Source organism: Sciurus carolinensis, chromosome 6 (assembly GCF_902686445.1).
Source record: "Sciurus carolinensis chromosome 6, mSciCar1.2, whole genome shotgun sequence".
NCBI classification, from domain to species: domain Eukaryota; kingdom Metazoa; phylum Chordata; class Mammalia; order Rodentia; family Sciuridae; genus Sciurus; species Sciurus carolinensis.
In genome coordinates this window covers 80,075,215-80,103,125 of record NC_062218.1, presented here as the reverse complement: position 1 = coordinate 80,103,125, position 27,911 = coordinate 80,075,215, and the positions used below count along the sequence as shown (strand labels likewise).

The following is a 27,911-nucleotide window of genomic DNA, read 5'->3' as shown; positions in this document are numbered from 1 at the left end:
TAGAATTGGAGAGAGACTTATTTTTGGCATCCTTTACTCTTTGGGGCAGGTCTAATCACCATCTGATCTAAATGCTGCTAATAAAATATATTTTTCCTGGGAAATGTGACTTAGAAGAAGTCTATTAGCAAGACTCTTATGAAAGATAAACATAAATAAAAAATCTATGTAAATATTCAAGTCTTAGAAAATTGTAGTTGACAAGTTACAGAAAAAACCCTGCAATTGCAGAAAAGCATTTTCAGGAGAGCAGGGATGGAAAGCAAAGGTGATTCTGGGAATGTTTTTTCTTATCTAAAGAAATTTTTATTGTCAAGTATCATAAACTAGGCAGGTGACCCCCCCCTAAAAATCCCCCATGCCAACCAGTATTTTCTTATATGATCTGTTAGATAAATATATTATGAAATGATTATGATGATTTATCTAAATAATATATTCAATATTATTATCTAATAAATATATGTTATTTCCAAGTTTGCAAATGACCCTTAACTTTTGTGATAAGTAAGTCAGGTGTGGCATGCCTGTAATCCCAGCGACTCAGGAGGTTGAGGCAGGAGTTTGAGGCCAACCTCAGCAACTCAGTGAGTCCCTATGTAACTTAGCAAGACCCTGTCTCAAAATAAAAAATAAAAAGGACTGGGGATGTTACTCAGTGGTTAAGTTCCCCTGAGTTCAATACCTAGAACCCACCAAAAAAAAAAAAAAAAAAAAAAAGGAAGTGATAGTACTAACTCATTGTAAGTAAATATGAAACAATGTTTAAATAAAAATTAATTAACTAATATATAAGGTGATAGTCTGTCATTCTAGGAAGGGAACAGAACTCAGGACAGCTACCCAAAAGTTAGTGAACTACTGAGTTGTCAAGAGTTTAAAAAAAGCCAAATATCACTAGGAAGTATATTGAGGGAAACATTGAGAAAGAATCACCCCAGTTTTCTATAACCTTTTAGTAATTTTTTTGTACTTCTAGTCACTATACCTCAAAGAAAGAGAACAAAGTTAAAAAGTCAAGCAAATACGATGACCCAAAGAGGATTTTCTTTGTGAATGAGAGTTCTACATGAAAAAAAATTAAGGGAGTAAACTGTAAAGAAATGTCAATAACAGCATATATTCACAGGACTCTAGACATAATAAGATAGATAAAAAAATACATAGTTGGGCTAGCGATGTAGCTCAGTGATGAGTGCTCCCCCAATATGCACAAAACCCTGGGTTTGATTCTCAGCAGCATAAATCACTTAATTATATATATGCTTTAAAAAAGTGAGGGAAACAGGTCTGAGAATTGATGGAGTGAGAAAGTGGCAGAGTTATGACTAAGTGAGATGATTGCTTTGGGATAAAAGCAAATCAGTACATGATTTGAAGAGATTAAAGTTTCAAAGAACTAGAAAAATCTTCAAGAAGTGATGTAAAATAAAAGAAAGAAAGGGCACTGATTTAAATTAACTCTAAAGAAACTTAGTTAAGTAAAGGAAAAGACTGTACTAGGAGGAAAAAGATAAAAGGGACTTTTATTTCTTTATTTTATTTTCATTTTTTTGTAGTTATAGATAGACAGCATGCCTTTATTTTATTTGTTTATTTTTATGTGATGCTAAGGATCAAACCCAGTGCCTCACATGTGCAAGGCAAGAGCTCTGACACTAAGCTACAGTCCCAGGCCCTAATTCTTTGATTTTTAAGATGGATGTTCTATATTTTAACATTTCTCAAATTAGAGAAATGTGTTATCTTTTTCTCTCACCAAAATTTATGAATCTATAGTATTTTTGCAATGGACAGATTCCAAAAATCCAAAGTCAATATTTAAATGCTAATGAATTAAAAGTACTGTTAAATTAGAAAGAGTGCTACATAATTTCCTTTGAATTTGATGATGTCATTATTCTACTATTTTCAAGGAAAACTGCTAATTATTTCATTCCAAATATTGTTTGTCTAGACCCATGGCTATGCCTGTAGATATTAAGAAGCTATTTTTTTTTTTTTTTTTTTTGCGGTGCTGGGGATTGAACCCAGGGCCTTGTGCTTGCAAGGCAAGCACTGTACCAACTGAGCTATGTCCCCAGCCCTTTAAGAAGCTATTAAAGCAAATAGTACAAAACTATCCAAAGGGTTTGAGGAGAGAAATGTTGACAGTATCAGCTGAAGAGACTTTTCTAACATTGAAAAAAGTTAACAGCCTCCAAGAAAGTTAGTGGGACCTCTAACTACTTTGTCTATTTATTCTCCAACTTTAATACAGATAAACATTGAATCACCCTACTTACCAAGCATTGTAGGGTAAATATCCACCAGAGAAACTACATTTGATACTTGTTGGTTGACCTTTATTCCTGGTCCCATTATCAAAAGTGGAACATGGGCACTAGCTTCATACATACTCATTTTATAAAACTGTCGATGTTCCATGGCCAGCTCTCCGTGGTCTGAAGTGTATATGACAATAGTTTTCTGAAGAAGATCTAACTGGTGAAGAGCTAAAATAATTTCACCTACAATGAAATTAAGATTAAATTTAGTAATTAGCTTTTAGTTCATGATTTATTCTATCACATTAAATGTGTAACAACTCTACCCTATAAAAGCTTATATCAAATGATACTTCTTAACATATCAATATTATCCAAAGTTTTATATACTTGCTCTTCAGTTGACAGAATAGAGAAGGAAAGAAAAAATATAATATCCATAGGAAACTCTCCCTCAAAACTACTTTATTTGAAGATCATGTTGGCCTGCTTTCTATGTTTCTGTCAAAATGCAGAGAGGGGAGTCTTCCTCTTAGTGCTTCAAATTATAAAAGTAAGGCCATTGCCACTGTACAGATCTCAGATGACAAAAAGATTGGTATCACCACTGACCCACAGCCTCTATACAATAAGAGGTGATAAAGAGCAAATAGAATTCCTCTTTCCTGTTATTTTTTTTCCCCTAAACCTCTGAGCAATCACCAGTTCATGCTCATAAAGTTGGCAGAGGGTTATGGAAATGTGACCTTTGAAGAAGGCAGTGCAGATGGTATATGAGAATGATTTAGCACATTCTTGGATAGGAAATAGCTGGACAGTAAAACTCCTGTTTCCAGTCCCCATCTCTTAATGTCATGAAACTTTTTCCTCATTGTAATTAAGAGAATCACAATAAGGCATAATCCTGATACAAGAGTCATCTCTATTTTGGCAGTTCCTGAATCTGGGGTTTATATTATTTAAAACACCACAGATTTTGAGATTCAGTCAGAATTGAGACTTGCTGCTTTGTGGAGTTATTCATGGGGTCGAGACCCTCATCTGTCAACTGGGCAACTGGAATTGCTTCCTAGTTGGTCTTTTGGTAGTCACTCCCTTTTCCCCTCTAGAATCCTTTGGCATCACTCTGGTGGCTATCTTTATAAAGTAAATACTTGATCATGTCATATCCCCACTTAAAACTTTTTCACAGCTTTCTACTGTCTATCCTTAGTATGATGTGCAAGGCCCTTGTCTATTCTCCAGCCTCAGCATCCTCGGCTACCTGCTGAATTTTTACTTTTCAGCAACCCTAAATTTCTTAGAGCCCCAGAACATACCATAATAGTTTACACTTTGTTGCCTCTGTCCACACTCTGCTTTTGTATAGAATGCCCTTTCTCCCACCATTCACTTGGCAAGTTTCCATCACTCCTGTACAGAAGTGCTAACCACACTTCACTAATGCAGTTATGCTTCACTCCGAAGTGAAGCAAAATAAATTACATGGTGCTATGAAAATAGCTTTTAATATAGAAACAGATATTAAAAACAAACAATGTTTCTCCACATAAGGACTGGAAACTGCCATAACTTTACAGTGAATAGGCAGAGCTCTCTTGACAGTCATCTTATGGAGGCAGGTTTGGTTTCAGCCAGTCTTGAACCTGAATAACAGCAGGAAATTCAATGTAATTCTGATCCAGAATATACACAGGGAAACTCATTTCAGCCTTAGTTTAAGCTTTGCTGTCAAGGGCCTAGGGAGAATGAATTTGTTTTGCAGGTATTACAAGTCCTCCTCATCTCTTAGAATCTGAGCTATCTTACAAATAATTATCTGTCACATGCACACCTGTGTTCACCTAAATGCTGATCTCTGGTCAGAGTAGGTAAAAAGTATGGTTTCCACCAGATGATAGCCTTCTGTGACCTCCATGTATGAACAAATCTGAGCAATTATGAATCTGAGAATTTATGAATAACTAGAAAAAGCTTCTTATTCACTATTAACACATTATCCCATTTTTATGTGTCAAGATTCCTACAGTTTTAAGTCTGAAGTATCTAAGTAACTGTTCTAAGAAATATCTAAATATGTTCGTACAAGCATGAACCAACCAGCATGGTCAGTTTGTTGGAAAAATATTATACATTTTCTGCATGTAATTGCTTATTAATTATACCACCTACCAAGCATGGCATCTGTCTCAGCACACATAGCATAATAAAATGCTCTAATATTCTTAATTTCTTTGTCTGTAAACTTTCCCGTGCAGTTTTTTGTATAAGAAGAGTAATAATCTACTGGGTGCATTTCTGACAGAGGCAACCACTTGGGGATTTTGATGGCATCATGAGATACCTAAAAAGGAGAGAAAAAACTTAGTTGTGCTAGCAAAGTAGTAATATTTGTCTCTTCTAACAAGTATGGTGAATTACACAATGCTTAATTGCTTAGAATAGTAGAAAAGAATGGTGACAAAGTATGTAAAGAAAAGAGTAAATAAAATACATAAAACTGGAACAAATTGTCAATAAAGGTTGAGTATCCCTTATCTGAAATATTTGGGACCAGAAGGGTTTGAGATTGCACATATTTTTCAGATCGTGAAATATCTGTATATATATAATGAGATATTTTAGGGATGGGATCCAAGTCTAAACACAAAGTTCACTTATGTTTCATATACATCTTATAAACAGAGCCTGAGATAATTTTTTATATGATATTTAGTGCACCTGAGGTTTGATTATAACCCATTACATGAGGTCAGGGGTGGAATTTTCCATCTGTGGTGTTATACAGGCACTCAGAAAAGTATGTTTTAGAGCTTTTCAGACTTTGGAATTTTGGATTAGTGAAGTTCAACCTGTATTCCAATTAACATAAAAAAGTACATATCAATATGTGGATATATAGTGGGACAGATATGAAAAATTATTTTAGAATTATACATGTTAATGAAAAATACTGGCTATATTAGGCAGTATTCTAGTTCAGAAAAATGTCCAATCACTTTAATATGTAGTTGTGTCAATTCAGAATTGGTCGATTCAAAACTTCAGAATCAATAACTTAAGAATCTAATTCTTTCCCTCCATAATTCACTAGTAAAAATACCAAAATCTAACGAGATAGTCAAATATTTGTTAAAAACAAATACGACTTTTTAATATAGATAAGTGTTGGCAAAAGCAATTAGGACTAAATCTTTAATTCATAAACTTCTTTTATTTAAGTAACTTTAAAAAAGTTCAAGCATCTATTATTTAGTTGAATGTTATTTAACTCATTTTTGTAACTCCAGACATATTTTTGAAAATGGAGCCACTTAGGATTTTTTAAGAAGATATGAATGTCTGAAACTGACATTATTTCCTTTAAAACATGGTGAAAGTTGGATATGGTGGTGTAAGCCTATAATCCCAGTGACTTGGGAGGCTGAGGCAGAAGGATCACAAGTTTGAGGCTAGCCTCAGCAACTTATTGAGTCCCTCTGTAACTTAGGAAAACCCTATTTCAAAATAAAAAAATAAAAAGGGCTGGGGATGTGGCTCAGTGGTAAAGCACCCTTGGGTTCAATCCCTAGTACCAAAAAACAAAAAGCAAAACAAAAACAACAGCAAAAAGACAAAGTAAACAGGGTGCAATAAATAGTGTTTCTATTTAGAGCTTTTAAGTAACTTACATTTAAGTCCCACATTTCAAAATACAGGCAGTCCTTGCTTCAAATGGTTCTAATATGCATGAATTTCAATTGCCATGGTTTAATTAATATGTCCGTGAACAACAGGGTTCAAATTTCAGTTGCCAATGTATATTAACTGAATAACTACATAAATTACAAACTTCACACCAATATGGTGCTAGCTCTTTAGTCTACAATTCACTATGTGATAACCAATGGATATCACATTCGGTGACTAATCATGTTTTTTCTTTCCAGGTATGTCAGGGGTTGGTTGTTCAGAACATGCATAGTAAGCCAACTGTGTACTTGGCCTGACTCCTTGTCTTCCAGTGATAAATCCATGTGAGACACTTTACAAAAACGAATAATCAAAGAGGAATTGGTCAACAAACATAAATCTGCAGTAAGGAAGTGAAAAATGATAAGGCTAGAAGTGAAATTCATAACAAATGTAAATGAAATTATAGAAGAAATGGCTGATCTGGGAATGTGGATACTGCTACCATTCCAAAGACTAGATATGTAACTACAGGAAATAAAGGCATACTTATTGACATAAGGGAGGAATATAATTGTGAAAAGGATAACCATGTTTCAGAGGAAGTGACATTGGTAAAAATGTTCATTTAAAAGAACTACTGGAGGTATACCATGACATTGAAAGTACGTATAGAAGGTACAATGTTGGAAGGTGTTCCAAATTTAGATAGCAATGATAATCTGCCAAGTCATAGAGAGGATGATTGCCCTATATTATGTTATACCATGAGAAGACAAGCACTGTTCTAACTACTCTCAATAAGTTTTTTTAAACAAAAAACCCCAATTAAAGATACTTTATTAATGTTTCTATTATTTTTAGTACAGTGCACTGAATAGTTTTACTATTTTTCTATTCCATTTATAACCAAAAATAAGAGCATTTTACATGTTGTGACAAATATTTTTAAAACTTTAAAACAAAAATGGTCCTTCCTGGTACTGAAAGTTAAGAGCATTATACACAGACTGCATGGTGACTTTCCCTATCCTGATGCAAACTAAGGACTGCCTGCATGCCTAAGACAATGTCCTTTGGTTTCTCTTTATATAGAAATATCATACAGAAATATTTTCAACTCAGAATTAGGTTTCTGAGTTTTAACACATTTTAATTTTGTTAGACTGCTCCTGTGGTTTTTATCAAACCAGTTAATGGTCACATTTAAATATGTGATTTTCAAAAATTTTTTAAAAAGTGATGTAGAAACATTGAGATAATACCAATAAGTTACAGACATAATGTTACTTCTGCTTTTGAACACATATAAGGCACTTACTTTTTTAAGCCAATAAAGAGATGTATGAAATGTTGAAGATCCAAAGTTTTCTCCTGAAGATGGTGAAGGGTAAGGGTGTGGTAAATTTAATCCCAAGTACAGAACAAATGGTTTAGTGTAATTAATTGCTTCCTTTCTTAACCAATTTATTGCTCTGTCTGTATTCCTCCAGTCTGCTTCCATCACTCTTTCTTTAGCCTTGTTGGGGATAAGATTAACCATAGGCCTGCCTTCTTGCCTGAGTAAGAAAGCAACATCTCTTGTCCATGCTTCTACACGATTACTGAGGGAGTAAAAAGACAGGTATGTTAAAAAGGTATTTTTAAAAGTTTGAAAAACTGACTAAGCATACACAAAGGAAAACAACACTGAAAATAGTTTTTGAGCTCAGTCATGTAAATGTTTATAATAACTACATTAAATCTTAATAAAAAAGTTATTGAGGGCTGGGATTATAGCTCAGTGCTACAGCCACTTGCTAGCATGTGCAAGAGCCTAGCTTTGATCCCTGGCATCACATACACAAACAAACAACAATAACAACAAAGGCCAGTTATTGAGCATTAAAAAACAGGAATTATATATTTGCTCATGTGTTCTTTAAAACTATGACAGATTACTTAGAACAGGCACTTTTTCTTATAGCCAGATATTCTCAGATGTTTCAGAGTTAGTATTTTTCCTCATGCATAACATTCTCTAGCATTTTTTCTATAAGAAGATAGAATTTCTGACCACAGTTAGTATAATTTCTTTCTTTCTTTCTTTCTTTTTCTATCAGGTATTGAACCCAGGGATGTTTAACCACTGAGTCACATCCCCAGCCCTTTTTAGTTTTTGAGACAGGGTCTCACTAAGTTGCTGAGGCTGGCTTTGAACTTGAGATCCTGCCTGAGCCTCCCAAACACTTGGTTTACAGACGTGCCACCATGCCTGGCCAATATAATTTCTTTTCATCACCAAATCTTTACATTTAAAAAATCCTGGGGCTGGGGAGATAGCTCAGTCAGTAGAGTGCTTGCCTTGTAAGCATAAGGCCCTGGGTTTGATCCCCAGCACCCAAAAAAAAAAAAAAAAAAAAAAAAAAAAAATCCTGCCTACCACATATGCTTCACAATTCTGAAGTTCATGTTTCAAATTGTTCCCATTCTATCTTTTCTCATTGAAAGAACAATTTTAACCACGATCTGAGCTATCTAAGCTAATAGTGATACAGAGTTCTTATTCATTATAGAGATGTTTTCTTTATTAGCTGATCTACAAGTTAAATGATTCAACCAGTTTGATATCTGTAAGACTTTTATTTGTTTTACCTTACTACTTGACTCTTATCAGTCAGTGTCTAAATTTGTGCAGCTGGCATAACTGTTTAGGAAGCAGTCCTGGGTATTTCTATGAAATGTGTTTCTGTCAGTTTGAGCTGGGGTGAGTTCCTCTGAATTTAAAAAATCCAGTCCCAACCCACAAAGAGTATTTTATATTGAAATATAATACTCCACTAAAGAGAATTTCAATCCATACAAAATGACTAATGGTTCATCAATGATGAACCAAATGCAAGATTTTATTTTTTTTCATCTGCCTACTCAAGGCAGGTAAAGAAATTTAAAAAGCCATAATGAAAATACTTTGATAAAAACAATGAAAATTTGAATTTTAGCAGAATTACATCTAACAGATTCTAATTAATTCTAACAAATGAGAAATCCTAAAATAGTAAGTTTTGCACAACTCACTATGTCATCAAAACAATATGACATTACTTTCTCAGTTTTTTGCTGAAATCTCACTATATACAACTAATAAAGTTGGGATTTTAAGGGTTTTTTACACTAGTAGTACTTGTAGAACTCGGGGAGTTTGAGAGAACATGCCACTGAGGTTCACACAGGATGAGTAGAAACCAAAGTGCTTTCTTTTCAACCTAGGAGTGTAATATGGAAAAACAAGGCTGAGAAGTAAGCTTGTACTACAGTGAAACCAGCTGCCCCACTTTGGATTAACCCAGGTAGACTGCTGTCTTCAATGTGCTGACTGACTTAACCAGTTGACCCTGTGATGCAGTCAGGAGTGAAACTAGACCATGTCGAAGGAAGATAATGCACTAATTAAAAAAAAAAAACAAACTATAAGTAAACAGAAGAAAGATCACTAGAGTAGAGGAAAGGGAACAGGGAGAGGGAGGAGGAAAAGGAAAGGGAAAGTACTGGGGACTGAATTAGAGAAAATTACAAATCCGTGCTTGTATAAGTATGTCAAAATGAATTCTAATATTAAATATAACTCAAATGAACTAGTAAAAAATGGCTGTATTGAACCCACCTGGCTGTATCTTTTGCCCCCATTTTGAAAAAATATGATTTCATTTAACCATTCTTTTAATAAATTTATGCTTTCTCACTGTGTTTTTTCACTCTCTGTGGTGCTGAGATTCTTTTAACCCAGGATCCTTTAAAGGAAATAAGTTGAAATTAAGCTAATTTTGGCCTAGTTTTATCATTATGGCTAGATTTCAAACTTGGCTTTCTGTGTTCTTACTAAATAATTTGTGATTTACTTCTCAATAATAAAAAAATGGAAATTAAAACTACCTAACACATTACCAATTAATTGTTGCACGAATCTGTATATATGTAATTGTGTGGTTCTTCTGTGTCAGTATGCCAAATTCTGCTGTAATATTGGATACAGTCAATCCACAGCTAGCACAGGATTAATTTACACAGTAGCAATCACATCTGAAAATATATCACACATTAAAATTGATTCTGAGAACATGACAGTTTTCTTTCACCAAGAAGTAGTAGCCTAGACAAATCTTCCAGCTTTTAAGACTCTACTGAAGATAATTAACTCTCTTAGACTTTTAGTTTGGGAAGGTTTCTCTGTTTCTTTGTTATTGTGCAAACTGGAACAGTAATGTGTCTCCATTAAGTCCCTTGAATGGCAAAACAATTCTGAAAAATGCCTTTGCAAAATTCTGTATCAGTCTGATAAATTTTGCAAGGGCAAAAAGTATTCAGACTCATTCTTGGTGAATGCTCTTCCCTTAAAATTGTAAGAAACACACATACTATTTAAAAGTATTTACAAGGTTGCTATCTATTTTCTTTACATATTATCACTCACAAGATAGCCTTTTAATTGAATGAGTCACATTGACCCTGATAAATTCTAGATGGAACATCACTTTTCAATATGCATCACTTAAATGCTCATTATAGCAGGCTGGGAGTGTGACCCAGCAGTAGAGTGCTTTCCCAGCATGCGCCAAGCCCTGGGTTTGATCTCTAGCACCATAATAAATAAACGTCCAATATATAAATAGTTTTCCATTGACTTATTTTTATTAATTCTAACCATTTTCTTTTTTGGTGAAATTATAGTTACTGGTCCTCCTTAATCTTTTTTATTCATGGATTTCTTCATGAAATAATAATAATTATATATTCATCACATAATCACTATCATTGATTATGTTATAATAATGTTGTTATTAATAGCCATATTTAAAATGAAAGTTTTATTTGCATGTAGGTAGGACTGCAGGTTACTCTTGGATTTCATGGTCCTCAAGCTGTGAAATCCCACTTAGTCATTTTCTAGTCACTGGTCAATTCATCACTGGGAGCACTGATACTTACAACTTGAATCCTAGGTGACAATGACTGTAGCCCTTGACAGAGTATGCATGTTTGCTGCAGTTTGAGCTTACTTAAAGGAAGCTGCCTTTCATCAATTCAAGAAAACTATTGAATATCTGCCACATACAAGTCATTGTGGTAGGCAGGTGTTTGATGTGACTTTCCATCAAAAATGAAAGGACAAAAATGGGTAGATTATCCCCAATAAATGTATCATTAAGAGAATTTACCATGTAGTAACTGCAGGAGTCATGTCAACATGTCCTTAGCCCTTGCTAAAGGGGTGATGGCCCTACTGTGTAGTCTGTCAATTGGAGAGGTGTAGGCACCTAATCTAAGGAATAGGTCCTTATGTCTTTAACCTGGCCAGCAATTATGATGGGTTCAGCATGAAATTTGAGTTCAGACTATTATTCTTATTTATAGGATTTTAATTTAGAATAAAAAAGTAATTCAGTAGAAATACAAAAATAATTCAGTAAGAGGTTCTGGAACATAACTATGAGGTAGAAGCACAAAGGAGATGAAGTTTGAGCCCAAAAGGGTCATGCTGGTCAGTTATGGGTAAAAGTGATATAGTTGTTATATCTATAGAGGAGTAGAGGAGTGAGTCTTGAGTCATGTTCCTCATGGAACTAGAACAAAGTTCCCCCACTGCCTGCTGCTGAGGTCACTAAAGCTATGCTAGGTTTCTGAATTATTCCCCAGTTCCATCACTTGACTGCTCTTGTTCTTAGACTGAAAATTCAAATCTTTTACTGCATGAAAATCCTTATATTATGATCACATCTTCTCTACCCTGCACAAATCCCAATCTTATGTAGGCAGGCACCCAATTGAAAGAACTTAATAAGGGGACAGGGTTGTAGCCCTGTGGTATAGCAAATGCCCAGCAAGCATGAGGTACTAGGTTCGATTCCCACCACTGCAGTAAGTAAATAAATAAATGTAACAAAAATAATCACCATGTTCAGAGTACTATAATGAATAAAAATCTCATTCAATTTGTCACAAAAGACTTACAAAAGATTCAACCTTATGTCTATCATAGTTGAAAGTAGTTTAAAAAACTCACTGCTAAGAAATCTAATGCTATTAATTTAGCTTTTAAGAATGCTAATTTACAAATGCATTTTTATTATTTTTTAACATTCTTCTTTTGAAATTATAAGAGGAATCTGAAAATTCTCACAGATTCCCAATATAGTACATGCCTACTTTTGAAATTCTATACTCTCCTTATATCAGAAAAAGAGGTGCTAAAGGAAATCCAGTTTTTTCCACTGCTAACTGCAATCTGATACAGTTAATAAAAGAGACAACTGGAAGAATGGAAGCATTACTCAGAGGAAAAAAGGATAACTATAACTTTATTGCAAATCATAGCCATGAGAGATTACAAGGGCTCAAAAATTCATTGAAAATAATTATGGTACTTGATCAGAGAGGAAAAAATATGTTCAAGGATGAAAAGAATATGGCAGAACCAGTCCACAGTTGTTATTCTTTTTAGAGAACAAAAACTATGGAGATTCTCAAATCAAGCTTATTTGATGAAACTTGCAGGTTACTCTTTTTTTTTTATTTTTTGGGTGCTGGGGATTGAACTCAGGGCCTTGCACTTACAAGGCAAGCACTCTACTGACTGAGCTATCTCCCCAGCCCCTGCAGGTTACTCTTGACAGCTTTCTTGGCCTGTTATTCAAGTGCTTCTTACATAATCTTTAAAGACTTACTTTTAATTGCTGCCTTACAGGAATTTTGGTTCATCTAATATCCTCCAAAAGATCTGTGCTTTCCTACTTGGATGCCTTTGTTTAGAAATTTTTCCTTCCTGTTCTTCATTTAGGCCTACTGATGTTCAACTTCTAGGTAATTCATTAACTCCAAAATGCTACTAATTGAGGAAAAAATGTTGCAAATAAAACTGTTTAATCAATTTTAAGTTGCAAAAGTAGAAGATAAACTCATTACACTCTGCTCAACTCAATGTATTAGATTTTAGTAAGTAAATGAAAAATAATCCCAGAATTGTAATGAGGTTGTAGGCTCAGAGGAATCATTTGTTGGTTTTAAGAAACTGTATAAGAGTTACAGCAGAAAGCAATCTGAAGATAGCCCCAGGAACTGCTTCAGTTAAGAATTTGCCAGTCAACAGAAGTAAGGGTTCTGGATAACAAAATAAACCAAAAGCAATGCAAGCTCTTCTACTATTGCAAAAAAAAAAAAAAGGTATGCTGAGCTGTACTCAAAATAATGTATACTGTTCCAGAAACTAAATCTCAACAAAGATAACAAGATGGAAAATTCTAAAACAAAGCTACCAACATGACCAAAGTAATGGATATCTTTCTTCATTATTAGGAAAGGAATAAGATAAACTCCTTCTTATGGTGGAGAAAACTGATCTAAAAATATACACAATCTTAGATTACAAAATAAAAGTGGATATGGATGAGATAGACACAGACTTATTCATTAGGATGCAGAACTGAGAGGGGCTGAGGAGGGCTCTATGGTTAGCATTCTGGGTTCATTAGTTCCCTCTTCATCACCCTGGTTCTACTTAGAGAGCCTTTACTACTGGTCAGAGGCCTGAGAGGGAACAGGAAGAGCAGGGTGAGCAGTCTCTGATTTGCTTCCCTTTGCTGTTTGCAAAGGGGCTCAAGCTTAAGAGTATGATCATAGCAAGTCTATTATTTTGGAAGGACTTTATTTTTCATTTGTCTCAAAAGATTAACAACTGTCTATCATGAGTTGGCTTGGAAAAACATCAAACTACATGAGCAGAGAACATACATAATTATAATGATAAAAGAAATGACAGAGGACTTGATTTTAGGTTTTAAAATTTTAGTTAGAAAAACAAGCCAGCAGTATGCTTAATTACTCTTTTGAAAACATTAGAATGTGAATTCTGAGAATTGGAGAATTTTGCATTTTGATTGCTATTGTACTCACGTCATCTAAAAATAATGTCTGGTACACAGCAGGTAGCTCAATAAATATTAGCTGAATGGATATAAAAATACCTGATTATACTTCTGTAATTTAAATAAGGACCATATTAAGTACTTTAAGGAATACTACTTAATGTTAAATTTATTTAAAAATTTCTCAATTAAATTACACTGATATTAGAAGTCTAGTTTTAAATATATTTGATGTAAAACCAATTACCTCCTAATTCTATACACTTCTAAATTAACATTTTTTTCCTCTGGTTTTGTTAATTATAAAAATTGACATACTAGTGTCAAGTGGGCTTGGTCGATTTTATAGAAGAATAAAGATTTAAAATGTTGACAATTTATTACTTATTTTTATTTGTTCTAATTAGTTATATATGACATCAGGATGCATTTTGATTCATTGTACACAAATGGAGCATAACTTTTATTTCTCTGGTTGTACATGATGCAGAGTCACACCATTCATGCAATTATACATGTACATAGGGTAATGATGTCCTTGACAATTACTTTAAATGTGACACTCCTAAAACTATGCTGGCATATATAAAATACCTGTTTTAGACAAACGTTCTCAATCTTTGCAATTTTGAAATTTTAGGATTGGTAATTCTTTGTGAAGGAAAGGCTGTCCTGTGCACTGTAGACCCTGATCTCCATCCACCAGATGCCAGCAATAGCCCCTAGTGATGTCAAACAGAAATGTCTCCAGGCATTATCAAATGTCCCTGGGAGGGCATAACTGGGCTTGATTAAGAATTGCCCTTTTAGATATTGGAAATACATTGATAAAACAATTTCACTTAAAGCAAAAATGATCAAAATACCCTCTGAATGAAATACAAATGTTTTCTTTCAAATGATAAGAAGATACAGCAAAATTGATCTTTTTTCCCCCTTGTGTATTGGGGCTTAAAAACAGGGTGCTCTACCACTGAGCTATATTCCCAGCCCCCTTTTAAACTTTGAGGCAGGGTCTTGCTAAGTTGCTCAGGCTGGTCTTGAACCTGCAGTCCTCCCTGCTCCAGCCTCCTAAGAAACTGAACCTGGTTTGCTAATTTGAACTTAAACCTATTATAAGCACAATATATGTAATGTTAAATGTGTAGATACATATCAGTAATTTACAAACCACTTAATGGTACTTCATTGAAATGATAGAATTTCAGAGTGGAAGAGTTTTTAAGGTTATCTAGTGTAAGCTCGTGATGAAACAAATTCTAAGTAGATAAATAACTTATGTAGGGTTTTATAGTCAGTAGTTGCATTTTTATGAGAAGTACTTCCAGTAACTATTTAACTGCTATCCAGAAGAAACAAATATAGCCTGGGTTTGACCTTCTGGACCACCACACAAAACACAAAACAAAACAAAACAGAAGAAACAAGTATACAGCTCACAGAGTTCCCAATATGCTGTAGTGTATTATATATAGCAAGGGACACATAGTTGGGTTAGTGTTACCAAACGAGTACAAGAAGAAAGCACTGCTTGATGCCTAAAAAGATAGATTAAAGTTCTGTAGTGACCAATGGGAAAAAACCTTTTAATTCTGGCTGAATATATAAGCAGGTATAAAAATGGTCAATTTTAATGGCAAGGAGTTATAAAAACTTGAGTTTTGATTTGGGACACTCAATAGTACTAAATGCGCCTACTTATGAAATTTGATATTGACAGAACTTTCTTCCTGAGACCCATTTTTAAACTTATACAGAAAAATCTGAAAGATAATGTCATAATTCATATAACTTTTCAGGCATGCTATTGATCTATTTGTTAAGCCAAATGGCTATGTGAGCACATACAGCACTTGTACAAATAGTACTGGTAGTTTACTTCAATTTCCTAAGCTCTGATGAGAAACTGAGTAAGTAAAAATATTCTGCAAGCTAACATTATGCTGAAAACCATCACTGACATCCCAAATATCAACATCTAAGTAGCTCTTTGCCTCTACTTATTTTAGAATTTCACAGGGCAAAGACAGAACTTCTGAAAATTAAGGATATTTAAAACATTAAAAACAGGATATACTCTTAGTTGAGAATATACACACATTGCACCAATAATGAACAAGTGCTATGACCCTGGGTTAAATAGAACATCAAGGTTTATCAAATAATAAGCTATATAAGTAGATCAATATAACTTTATCATTCATTCATTCGTTCATTCATTAGACCTTTAATTGTGCACCTATGATGTTTTAGAACTAAGCTGGCATGTGACAATGAAGCAGTGTATTATCCTGCTGAGGAATAAAAGTCATAATTTAACCACTTTACACATAAGAAAGAAATTTACAAGGATTATAAGGCATTCAATCTTAAATCCTTTTTATTACTGGATAGACTGAGGAAACAAACGAAACAATTTTAAATAGGATAATATGAATAGTTGTATCCTGCTTTTAATTAACTTTACTTTCTAAAAAGAAGAAAGATTTTACTACTCAAAATGAATTAAAGACTTAAATGTAAGACCTGAACCTGTGAAACTAGGAGAAGAAAACATGGGGGAAGTACTTCAGGACATTGGCAAAGATTTTTTGGATAAGACCCTGAAAGCACAGGAAACAAAAGCAAAATAGATACATCAAACTAAAAAGCTTCTGCATAATAAATGAAACAACAGAGTAAAGAGATATCCTACAAAATGGAAGAAAATATTTGCAAACTATATATATGACAAGGGGTTAATATCCAGAATATATAAGGAACTCAATAAAAAAACCCAAATAATCCAATTAAAACATGGACAATAGATATAACTAGACATTCCTCAAAAGAGGATGTACAAATGGTCAACAAGTATATAAAAAAAAGTTCAACAACACTAATTGTCAGGGAAATACAAATCAAAGCCACAATGAGATATCACCTCAACCCTGTAAAAATGGCTGTTGTCAAAAAGCCAAAAGATAAGTGCTGGTGAGAATGTGGAGAAAACAGTTGGTGGGAACATAAATTAGTACAGCCACTATGGAAAACAGTATGGAGGTTTGTTCTAAAATTAAAAACATAACTACCATATGATCCAGTAATCCCATAGTGGGTATCTATTCAAAGGAAATGAAGTCAGCATGTTGAAGAGACATCTGCACATTCACTGCAGCACTATTCACAACAGCCAAGAAATGGAAAAACCCAGGTGTCCAACAACTGATGAGTGGGTAAAGAAAATGTGCTGTATATATACAATGGAATAATATTTGGCCATAAAAAGGATGAAATCCTGTCATTTGTGACAACATGGATAGAAATGAAGAACATTATGTTAAGTAAAATAAGTGAGGCACAGAAAGACAAGTAGTACATGCATGGTATCATTCATGTGGAATCTAAAAAAGTTGATTTTGTGGAAGTTGAGAGTACAGTGTGGTTGCCAGAGGTTGGGGAGAGTATGAGAAGGATAAAATGGGGAAAGGTGACCAAGGGGTACTTAGCTGGACAGAAGAAAGAGGTTCTGGTGTTCTATAGTGCAATAGGTTGACTGTAGATAATAGTAATGCATGTTTCCAAAAAGCTAGAAGGAAGGATTTTGAATGTTTTCACACAAGGAAAGGATAAATGTCTGAGGAGATTTGTGCTTACCTTTATTTGAACATTACATAGAATGTGTACATGCACAGAAACATCTCATGGTGCCCATAAATATGCACAATTTTTTAAAAGATGTTAATAGACCTTTATTTATTCATTTTTTTTATGTGGTGCTAAGGATCGAACCCAGGGCCTCACACATGCTAGGCAAGTGCTCTGCCACTGAGCCATGACCCCAGCCCCAATATACGCAATTTTTGTGTTTCAATTAAAATAAATTTTAAAAAGGAGAAAGATTTTAAGGACAAATTTGCAATACTCCATGAAATAATTAGAAATGCAAAGCACTTCAGAAAAACTAGGAGTTACCTAAATTTTAAACTATAATTCTGGTTAAGCCATTTTGTAGTAATAATCTGTCCACTGAATACATATTTACTCTGTGCCAGACACTATTATGTGCTTTCTACTATCTTAATTCTTTAACAATATCTTTTATATTAACTCAGATAAAACTTAGTTATCCAATGGTATTAATTCCAATTTACAGATAAGAACACTGACACTTAGGTCAAGAGAAGGCAAGTAACTTGCTCAAGATTACTATGATGCTAAGCAGGGAAGCTGGACAGCTAGCTCTGCCCTGCCCAGCCTGTGCCTCCTCATGCTCCATGTATTACCTCTCCTTCTTTCTTTCTGCTACATTCCCAAGACAGAGTTCAGGAAAAGAATTTTGCACAAAGGCACTAGCTTGTAAAGTAGTCCAGAGGTAGCAAAATCATATTAAGAAAATTTTAAAACTATCATAGAATCCTTTCTATGCCTATTGAAGGAGCGAGTGTGGCACAAAAATCAGACTGGACAGAGGTAGGCAGGGGCTAGATCATGTAGGGTCTACGTTGTGGATTTGGGATTTTAATAAATCTGAAGAGAGAACTGTTGAAGGATTTTAGCAGGTAAATCATATGATTGATGATGTGTGTTTTAATAAGACCATTGTGGCTGTCTAGAGAAACTGGCTCACACAGAGTAAGAAGAGTCCAGCTAGAAGGTCATTTCAGTAGTTTAGGCAAGAGATGACAGTAGCTTGGTGGAGGCAGTAAGAAGTGAAACAACTGGAGAAATATTTTAGAAGTAGAACTATTAACATTTGGTGATGGAATGGAAAACAGAATGGGGAATGGGGATATCTAGATCAGTTCTGAATTTCCATTACTGCCGACTTACATTTTGGAAGACAGAAAGGGAAAGAAATTTAACATTAACTTGAAGAGAAAGATGCCTGTTCAGATCATTCTAGATTGTATTAGCAGGTTAACTGCAAAAGTGCTACACTGTTTCCTAGGGCTATTAAAACAAATGATCACAAACTGGGTGGCTTAAAATACCAGCAGTGTATTATTTCACAGTTCTGGAGGCTAGAAGTCTGCAGGGACACACTCTTTCTTTAGGTTCTCTGGAAGAATCCTTTATTTGCCTCTTCCTAGTTTATTGTGACAGGACTCTTTCACATACTTTGTCTTGCACCTGTCTCACAACAGTCTCTGCTTATCCTCACACTACCCCCTCTCAGCATCGATGTTCTTTTTCCTCTTCCAATGAGAACAGCAGTCATTGGATTGAGGGCTCACCCTAAGTCTAGGGTGATGTCATCTTGAGATCCTGAACTAATTACATCTCTAATAGGGTCTATCTGCAAATATGGTCACATTTTGAAGTTAAAGATGCTCATGTTTTGGGGAGCCTTAGTCAACTTACTACATTATTATTTTTATTAATTTTGTTCTTGTTCTCTTTTAACATCATCATTAGTATAGTCAGCAGCTTCAATTAATACATGTTAGGTAGGTGAGAGGTACTACTCTAATGTCTTAACTGTACTTGTGTTGGAAGTCACAGAGATGGGGGGACTACAAGAATGCTAGGAGAAATTGCAGAACTCAGAATATAGTTGCACTCATTACTATGCTTTATTACAAAAGGATAAAAAAAATCAACAAAAGGTAAATGTGCTTGGGAGAAGTCCATTGGAAACAAACTACAAGATTTTAATCAGAGTTGCAAAGGACTCACTAATTCTACCAGTATTGAATTGTGATAACGATATGTGAAGTGTTATCTCTACTCATTAGAGACTGGGTACTCAAGTTTTTATTGGGTGCTGATAATGTAGGCAATACTCTGCTTAGTTCGTATGAAAATTTCAGACTCCCACACAAAAAGCAGCATGTTCAGCAAAAATCACAATATACAAACACTCCAAGCATACAGTAAGCTGTTCTCATCAGTTAGGGAATAGTGGGAACACTCCTGAAATCCAAGTGCCAGGCAAGGGCCAAGCTTGCAAGCAGGCATTTTTAAGGATTACAGTTTCAGTGCTATTAGAGTAGCTCTTTTCTGCACAAATTATTTTGTTTCATCTTCACATCAAATAAACTAATGGTTCAGCTAGCTTAAATGTGTCCAAGATTATACCACTAAAAGTTTAGTAGAAAACAGAGAAACTGGAACTCAAAAGTAAGCAATATGGGGCTGAGGTTGTGGCTCAGTTGTAAAGCACTTGCCTGGCATGTGTGAGGCACGAGGTTTGATTCTCAGTATCACATATAAATAAATAAAACAAAGGTCCATTGATAACTAAAAAATATTTAAAAAAACACCAAAAGTAAGAAATATGATTCTAGACCTATATTCTAATTAAAAAAAATGTTTCATTTATTTATTGTACTGGAATCGAACCAAGGAGTGCTTTACCACTGAGTTATATCCGTAACCCTTTTTATTTTTTACATTGAGGCAGGGTCTCACTAAATTGCTGAGAGTCTTGCTAAGTTGCTGAGGCTGGTCTTGAACTTGGAATCCTCCTGCCTCAGCTCCTGAGTTGCTGGTATCACAGACGTATGCCACTGTGTCCAGCTATTTGACTTATTTATTTATTTAGATTAGCTATGTTGCCCCAGCTGGTCTTGAATTCCTGGGTTCAACTGATCCTCCCACCTAAACTTCCTGAGTGCTAGGACAACAGGTATGCACCACCACACCTATCCTTTAGACCTCTAATCTTCTTTTTTTGGTACCAGGGACTGAATCCAGGGATACTTAACCACTGAGCCATATCCCCATTCCTTTTCATATTTTATTTTGAGACAGGGTCTCACTAAGGTGCTTAGGGGCTTGCTAAGTTGCTATGGCTGGCTTTGAAGTTACGATCCTCCTGGCTCAGCCTCCTTAGCTGCTGGGATTACAGGTGTGCGTCACCGCACCAACCTTAGACTTCTACTCTTAATCATTATGCTTGGTGCCTGTTTTTTTTTTTTTTTTTTTTTTTTTTTTCATTTTTGGGTGCTGGAGAGTGACCCAACATGCTAAGTTATACCAATGAGCTATACCCGAGCCAAGCTGGTTGCTTGATTTTTGAAAGGCTTACTAAAATGAAAGGAAAAAAAAGTTACAATAGACTCAAATTGGAGAGAATCAATAAAGTCAACTAGCAAGGTGGCCATGGTTTTTATAACATGAATAATAAAGTAGCCATTATATAATGGAAACACTATCAAAATAAATCATGAACTAAACAACTTAACAAATACAATTTTTAGACCTTCAGTGTTTAAGAAAAACAAAATTACCAGCATATAAGCAATTTTAAAATTTTAAGAAGATTCAAGAAAGCTAAAGGTTTAGCCAAATTAACACAATTCAGGGATTAAGAGATTTAGTTTCACATTTGTGGGAAATAAAAAAATTAAAGTAAAAAGTGTACATGTACATACGTTAGCACAGGGCAGCCTATCAAGATTACTTTGTTTAATTTTTTACCTAATGGAGTGATGTCCTGAAGTATAGTCCAGTTTTCCAAATTTTTGTGTTTGGTAGCCATGTTCTTCCATGACATCCATCCATGTTGTATAATTCGGATCTAGACCCTTAAAATTGTTCCAAGATTCTGTTAAGTGAGTGAAGAGGCCACTCCATATTGCTGGGGTAAAATAAATAAATAAATAAAAAATAAATAAATAAATAAAGACACTGGAATTCAACTAAAGCTTAACAATTTGTTTTAACTATTAAGGTAATTATTCTGAGAGCATCATCCTCTAGTTTAGACTGCATATTGTGGAATAAAACATAATTTCATTAGATACCAAATTTAGATTTCTGATTGTTACCTCATTTATCAGTGGGAAAACTACAAAGAATCAATGTTTCCATTTTACAAACGAGTTGACAAAGGCTGAGAGGTTAAGCTGCATAAGGTAAATACAGCTATAATTAAATATAAAGCCTATGTGGCTTTAGAGTCTCATCAAATAAGCAATCTCTAGGTATTTATTAGTTGATTTTTAAATCACACATCAGTCAATTGAAGCATGGATAGAATTTCCCTAATATTCTTAAAGATTATTCCTATTTCTTGTTCTTTCTCTGGCTTTTCACAAAAATATTTAAGTTTACTATGTCTTCTCTTGTTTTCCATGACTGTTTATTCAATAAAATTTTCTTTTCCTTTTCCAGTTTTTGAGTGCTTACATAGCAGGTTGGAATAATCATCGTAGTCTCATCTAACAAAATTCTTTCTGAGAGGTGGCTTGGGGAAATACCTGGGGTTGAGTACTTGGGGAAATACTGAGTGGCCCTTGATAAGTTACTTAAATTTTCTGTACTTTAGTTTTCATCTACAAAATAGGGTAATAATAGTCTCTACCTTATGGAAACGATATGAGGATTATATAAATTATATAAATGGAAGGCACTTAGAATATTGACAGATGCAGTAAAAAAAATGCAATACATGTTTATTTTTATGGCTGTTACTCCTTCTCTTTGTTCAAACTCCTCTAAATTATTTCTTCCAGGAAAAACATCCAAATGCTTTGAGACCTTTAGAGTTCATTGACCTCTTTCTTATTTCATTATTTCTACTGATGCTGTGCATGCTGTGAGGGACACAGGATATATTGTGTCTTATTGAGAAGGAAACTGAGCAACTTTACTTGATGGGCCATTGAGGATCAGGATCCAGGCCATCACTTTGCCTTACTTAGCTCAGTGCTCATTCTACTCAACACAGAATATAAGTTAGCAAAAAATAATTTTTTTAATACAGTTGGTCCTTCTTCATTAAAATGTCAATTTTGATATAGTTCAGGTTTCCTTTAACCATTGGTGATACACAGCTCACAGTACTTAAAATTTAGGTAAAAGAACTTGTACTGAAATCACAGAGAATATCATCTCAGGAGCTTATAGTTGAAACTGAACTGTTGAATGCTACTTAAGTTCCAAGGCAGACATATACCAGAGGGGCAGAGGACAAGGAAAGTGACTATTATACAACAGATGGATTTATAAAAGTGACAGTTTTTCCCTTTTTCCTTATTATTCAGGCTTAAGTTCACTGACATTTTGTCATTAAAACTATGCCTGTTTGTTAAATTATTATGAAAAAGGTGAACGATTAGATTTGAGATAGAAGAGCATTAAGGCAAGAGAAAGATAATATGGAATTACACAGAAAATTTCAAATGAATTTGAACATGAGAGATTCTAATTACCTGGTGGTAATATTTTAAAGTCCACAGATGCCCTCCCTATATATTTACTGGAAATTTTTCTTGGAAATAGTTCTCTTTTAGGGAGTATGAATATTTCCTCTTTTGCTATTATAGTCAAAAGATTCTTAGTCACCAATCATGAGGAAATGAAACAGTAACACATGAACTAAACAGTATTTTAGATAGCGAAAATTCCTATTCTTGAGAAATATCAATTCTAATAATCCCAATAATAATACATGCTTTAGAACACACTTTTCTTATTTAAACATTTTTATATGACTTTACTATTCTGCATTTGGGAATAATATTTTAAACTTTGGATACAAATATTTTCAGTGTGTAATCACTTTCTTTCATTAAAATTTATACCTGCACGTGATGGGCAACAGATTGGAGAGTTTGTGTAAGCATTCAGAAAGGAAGTGCCATGTGTTTTCATGAAGTTGATAAAAGGAAGTTTCACTACCTGACTTCCTGGATGAAATGTTAGCCTTCCATCCTGGAAAAAAGAAATTTAATCAACATTGACTGTATTAGAAAAAGAAAATTATTTCCCTTGATTTCACATGAAATTCACAATAGCAGAAGACTTCAATATGACTGTATGAAATCTCAAAATATAAAACAAGTACAGAGTATTATAGGAATCTAGGGCATAAATATCTCAAATTCAATGCAGTGTTACACTTTGATTCATATGAATATAGTAAATAAATTAAAGGACTTCTTGGAAAGTGCTTTTGAGGGATGACAGACTAATTGAACAAGAATTTATTAAGTACTTATCTATGTGCCAAACAAACACTGTGCAAGATCTGAGGATACTGTAGTGAACAGAATAGAGTTCTGCCCTTATGAGCTAGTTGCAGATGCAAAAAGTATACTAAAACAAACCATGAATACTTACAAACTGAAGGGCTTTGAAAAAATTCTGAGATACAGTAATTTTGATTGCTCCTGAACCTTGCTGAACCAAGTTTGAACCATAGCTTGGTACTCAGTTCCTCAAGATTCTGGACTAGAAAGAAACTGAGAAGTTTAGATTTCAGTGCATCATCCTAATGAAAGAATCTAACAGTAACCATCTTACTTGTATGGCAAGATTGTTTATAATATTCTTTCCAGTTATGGTCCTCACACTAAAAGACATTTTCACCAGACTCTAATACATTCCTGTCCCCAACCCCCATTCCTGAAACCCCACCCAAACTAAAATCAATGCAGGTGCAGTGGTGGGGAGATGAAGTGAAGTAGAAGTTGGGGTGTAGAGATGCCTATGCCTTTAATACCCAGGTGGAGGTTCTTATTTTCTTTTCAAAATGCGTTTATTAAGATACAGTTCACATACCATACAAACTCATTTAAATTGTACAATCCAATGGTTTTAGTATAATCAAGAAGCTGTGCAACATCACAACTGATTTTAGAATATGCTCATCATCCCCAAAAGAAACCCCATACTCCTTAGCCATCATCTTCTATTCCCTCAAATCCCAGGCAATCACCAATCTACCCTCCGTCTCTCTATATTTGTTGTCTTGGGACATTTCATGTAAGTAGCACTTATAAAATGTGGTCCTTTCTTACTTATTTCTTTTACTCAGCATAATATCTTCTAGGTTTCAACCATATTGTAGCATGTATCAGTACTGTTGAATAATATTACAAAATTTTATCTATTTAACATTTGATGGATTTTTAGGTTGTTTCCATTTTTCAATATTAGTATAATATTGCCACGAACATCCATATACAAGTTTTTGTATAGATATGTTTTTATTTCTCTTGGCATAAATCAGGAGAATTGTGGGATTATATGGCAACTCTGTGGTCAACCATTGGAAGAACTGCCAAACTGCTTTCCAAGGTGGCTGCACCATTTTATATTCTCACTAGCAGTGTTGCTGGGTTCCAATTCCTTCCATAGTCTTGCCAACTGTAATTATCTGGTTGATCACAGCCATGCTCATGGGTGTGAATTAGTGTCTTGCTGTGGTTTGATTTGTAGTCCCTAAAGATTAATGATGTTGAGTATTTCTGCATGTACTTATTAGCCATGTGTATACCTTCTATGGAGAAATGCCTTTTTTGCCCCCCCGCCCTTGGCCCATTTTTAAATTGCCTAATCCAAGATTATGAAGATTTATACCTATTTTTGCTTGTAGGAGTTTTATAGTTTTAGCTTTTACATTTGAGTCATTGATTCATTTCAAGTTAATTTTTGTATATGAGGGCAGGATCCAACTTTGTTTTTTTTTTTTTTTTGCATGTAGATACTCAGTTTATTCAGCACCATTTGTTTGAAACCTCATTATTTCCCTATTAAGTGATCTTAACTCTGTTGTTGAAAATCACTTTACTATAAAAGTGAGAGTTTTTTTCTGAACTTTTGAATCGATTCCTTTGATCTGTATGTGTATCTTTATCTTGATTACTGTAGCCATGGAGATTGATAAGCATTGCATTGAATCTGTAGATCAACTTGGTACTATTATATTAACAATATTAAATCTTCTAATCCATGAACATGGGATGCCTTACCATTTAATGAGGTATTAATTTCTTGCAGCAATGTTTTTTACTTTTCAGAGCATAAGAATTGTACTTCTTTGGCAGACTTATTCCTATTTCATTCTTTTCAATGTCACTTTGAATGGAATAGTTTTCTAAATTAAAAAAAAAATTGATGGACAACATGCCTTTATTTTATTTATTTTTTTGTGGTACTGAGGATCAACCCCAATGCCTCCCATGTGTCAGGCAAGTGCTCTACCATTGAGCCACAACCCCAGTCCTGTTTTTTAAGTTTTCCATCAATTACATGTATAGAAATTCAATTGATCATTGCATATTGATCTAGTGTCCTACAATCTTACTAATTTATAAGGTCAATAGTTTTGTAGTGTTTTCCCTAGGAGCTTATATACAAGATTATTGCAAATACAGATAATGCAAGTAAAGATACTTCTGTTTCTTCCTTTCTAATATAGATGCTTTTTATTTTATTTTTTATCTAATTCCCAGGATGGAATCTTTAGTACTATGCTGACTAGAACAGGTGAAAACACAATGCTTGTCTTCTTCCTGATTTTAGGCAGAAAATACTCAGTCACTTACTATGAAGTACAATGTTAGCTCTGCCTTTTTTTTGTAGATGTGCTTTACCATATTAGAAGAGTTCCCTCCTATTTCTAGTTGGTTGAATGCTTTTAGCATGAAGGGCTACTGAATTTTGTCAAATGCTTTTTCTGAATTTGTTGAGATGCTCACACGGGTTTTGTCCTTTACTCAGTTAACATGGTGTATTACATCACCTGATTTTCAGATATCAAGTCAATCAGACATTTGGGGAAATTTTACTTGGTTATGGTGTTAATCCTTTTCATATTCAGATGAATTTGATTTACTAATATTTTAAAAGGATCTTTGCTTCTATATTCCTAAGAGATATTATACATAGTTTTCTTTTTCTTTTTTCTTTTTTTTTTTTTTTGTGGTGCTAGGGATTGAACCCAGGGCCTTATGCTTGAGAGGCAAGCACTCTACCAACTGAGCTATATTCTCAGCCCTGTCCATAGTTTTCTTGTGATGTATTTGTGTGGCTTGGAAATCAGGCACATACTGATTTGTTAAGAACAATTTCTTAAGTATTCCCCCCTCTTCCTGTGTTTTACAAGAGTTTAAGAAGAATTAGTATTAATTCTTCTTTAAATACTCTTTAAATATTTAGAATTTACCAGTGAAGCCATCTGGGCTTAGGTTTTTGTGCATGTGTGAGTTTTAAAATAGCCAACTCAATCTTTTTTGTCATGGGTCTATTCCTTGTTAGTTTGTGTGTTTATAACTCTCTGTACACCTCATCTAAGTTTTCTGATTTGTTGACATATTTTGTTATATATTATATAAGGGAATATAAGTAAATACAAGTATTGCCTTATAATTCTTTTATTTCCGTAGATCAATGTCACTTTTTTCCTTCCTGATTTTGGTAATTTAGGTCTTTTGTCCCCCTTGGCCATGTAGCCAAAGCTTTGTCAATTTTCTTGATCTTTTCAAAAAATTAATTTTTGGTTTCACTGATTTTTTTCTGTTGTTTTTCCACTATTTCCTTAATATCTGCTCTAATCCTTATTATTATTTTCTTTATTCTGCTTGCTTGCAGGAGCTTGTCTGGTCTTTTTGGTTGATTTCTCCCATATGGATGCTTTGCAACACTAGTGTGCTGCAGCAAGGGTGTTTGGGGATTTAGTATTCTCTGCCTCCTATACCTGGCATAGAGTCTCTGTCCTGTAATAATGTGGACTAGAGGAAGGGAACCCTCAACATGTCAGCTGTAATTACCTGGAACTGAACCTCTTCACATTGGATTTGGAGATGAGAAATGCAGACAGCTGTCTCTTCTGGTAAGATACTGTAACCTGTGATGGAGAGTTGAGAGGAAAGGGAACCCTGTCTTTTTGGTCACATTTGCCTGGAGCAAAGCCTCTGCCAAGCCAGGGTTCACTGCCATGGACTCATGCTGTTCTTCCCAAGTTTTAGTGGATTTTATGTTATCAGATTTTTGTTGATGTAACCAAGTATCTGACAAGAACTAGGTTCAAGGTTTCAGATGTATAACTTCATGGTGGTCTGGCTTCACTGCTTTGGTCCCTAAGGTGAGGCAGAACATCATCAGGAAGAGTGTGGCAGAGGAAAGCTGCTTAGGCTCAGAGCAGGAATAGTGGGGAGGGAACTGAAAACAACACAGAGTCCCCAGAGGCATGTCCCCAAGGGATCATTCCCTTCAACTCCCTTCAGTTTCCATTGCCTCCCAACAGTTCATTCAAACTATTAATTCACCAAATGGATTAATTCACTGCCCTGAGGATCCAGTCATTTCCTAAAAGCCCTACCTCTGTGGTGCTGGGGATCGAACCCAGGGCCTTGTGCTG

At 34.5% G+C, this 27,911-nt stretch overlaps 1 protein-coding gene across 3 annotated transcripts in view; it reads right to left on the bottom strand.

Moving 5' to 3' along the window:
* The window catches only part of Arsk (arylsulfatase family member K), a 38,135-nt gene that overhangs the window by 9,015 nt on the left and 1,209 nt on the right, over window positions 1–27,911 (bottom strand). For 2 of the 3 annotated variants that reach the window (XM_047555177.1, XM_047555180.1), the window contains exons 2-6: window positions 23,350–23,479; window positions 21,242–21,401; window positions 7,261–7,543; window positions 4,440–4,611; window positions 2,286–2,510 (exon numbers count right to left, since the gene is read on the bottom strand). In XM_047555177.1, the coding sequence (XP_047411133.1) occupies window positions 2,286–2,510; window positions 4,440–4,611; window positions 7,261–7,543; window positions 21,242–21,401; window positions 23,350–23,479 (970 nt within the window). The remainder of the gene's footprint in view (window positions 1–2,285; window positions 2,511–4,439; window positions 4,612–7,260; window positions 7,544–21,241; window positions 21,402–23,349; window positions 23,480–27,911) is intronic. The other variant, XM_047555179.1, reaches the window with a different exon arrangement.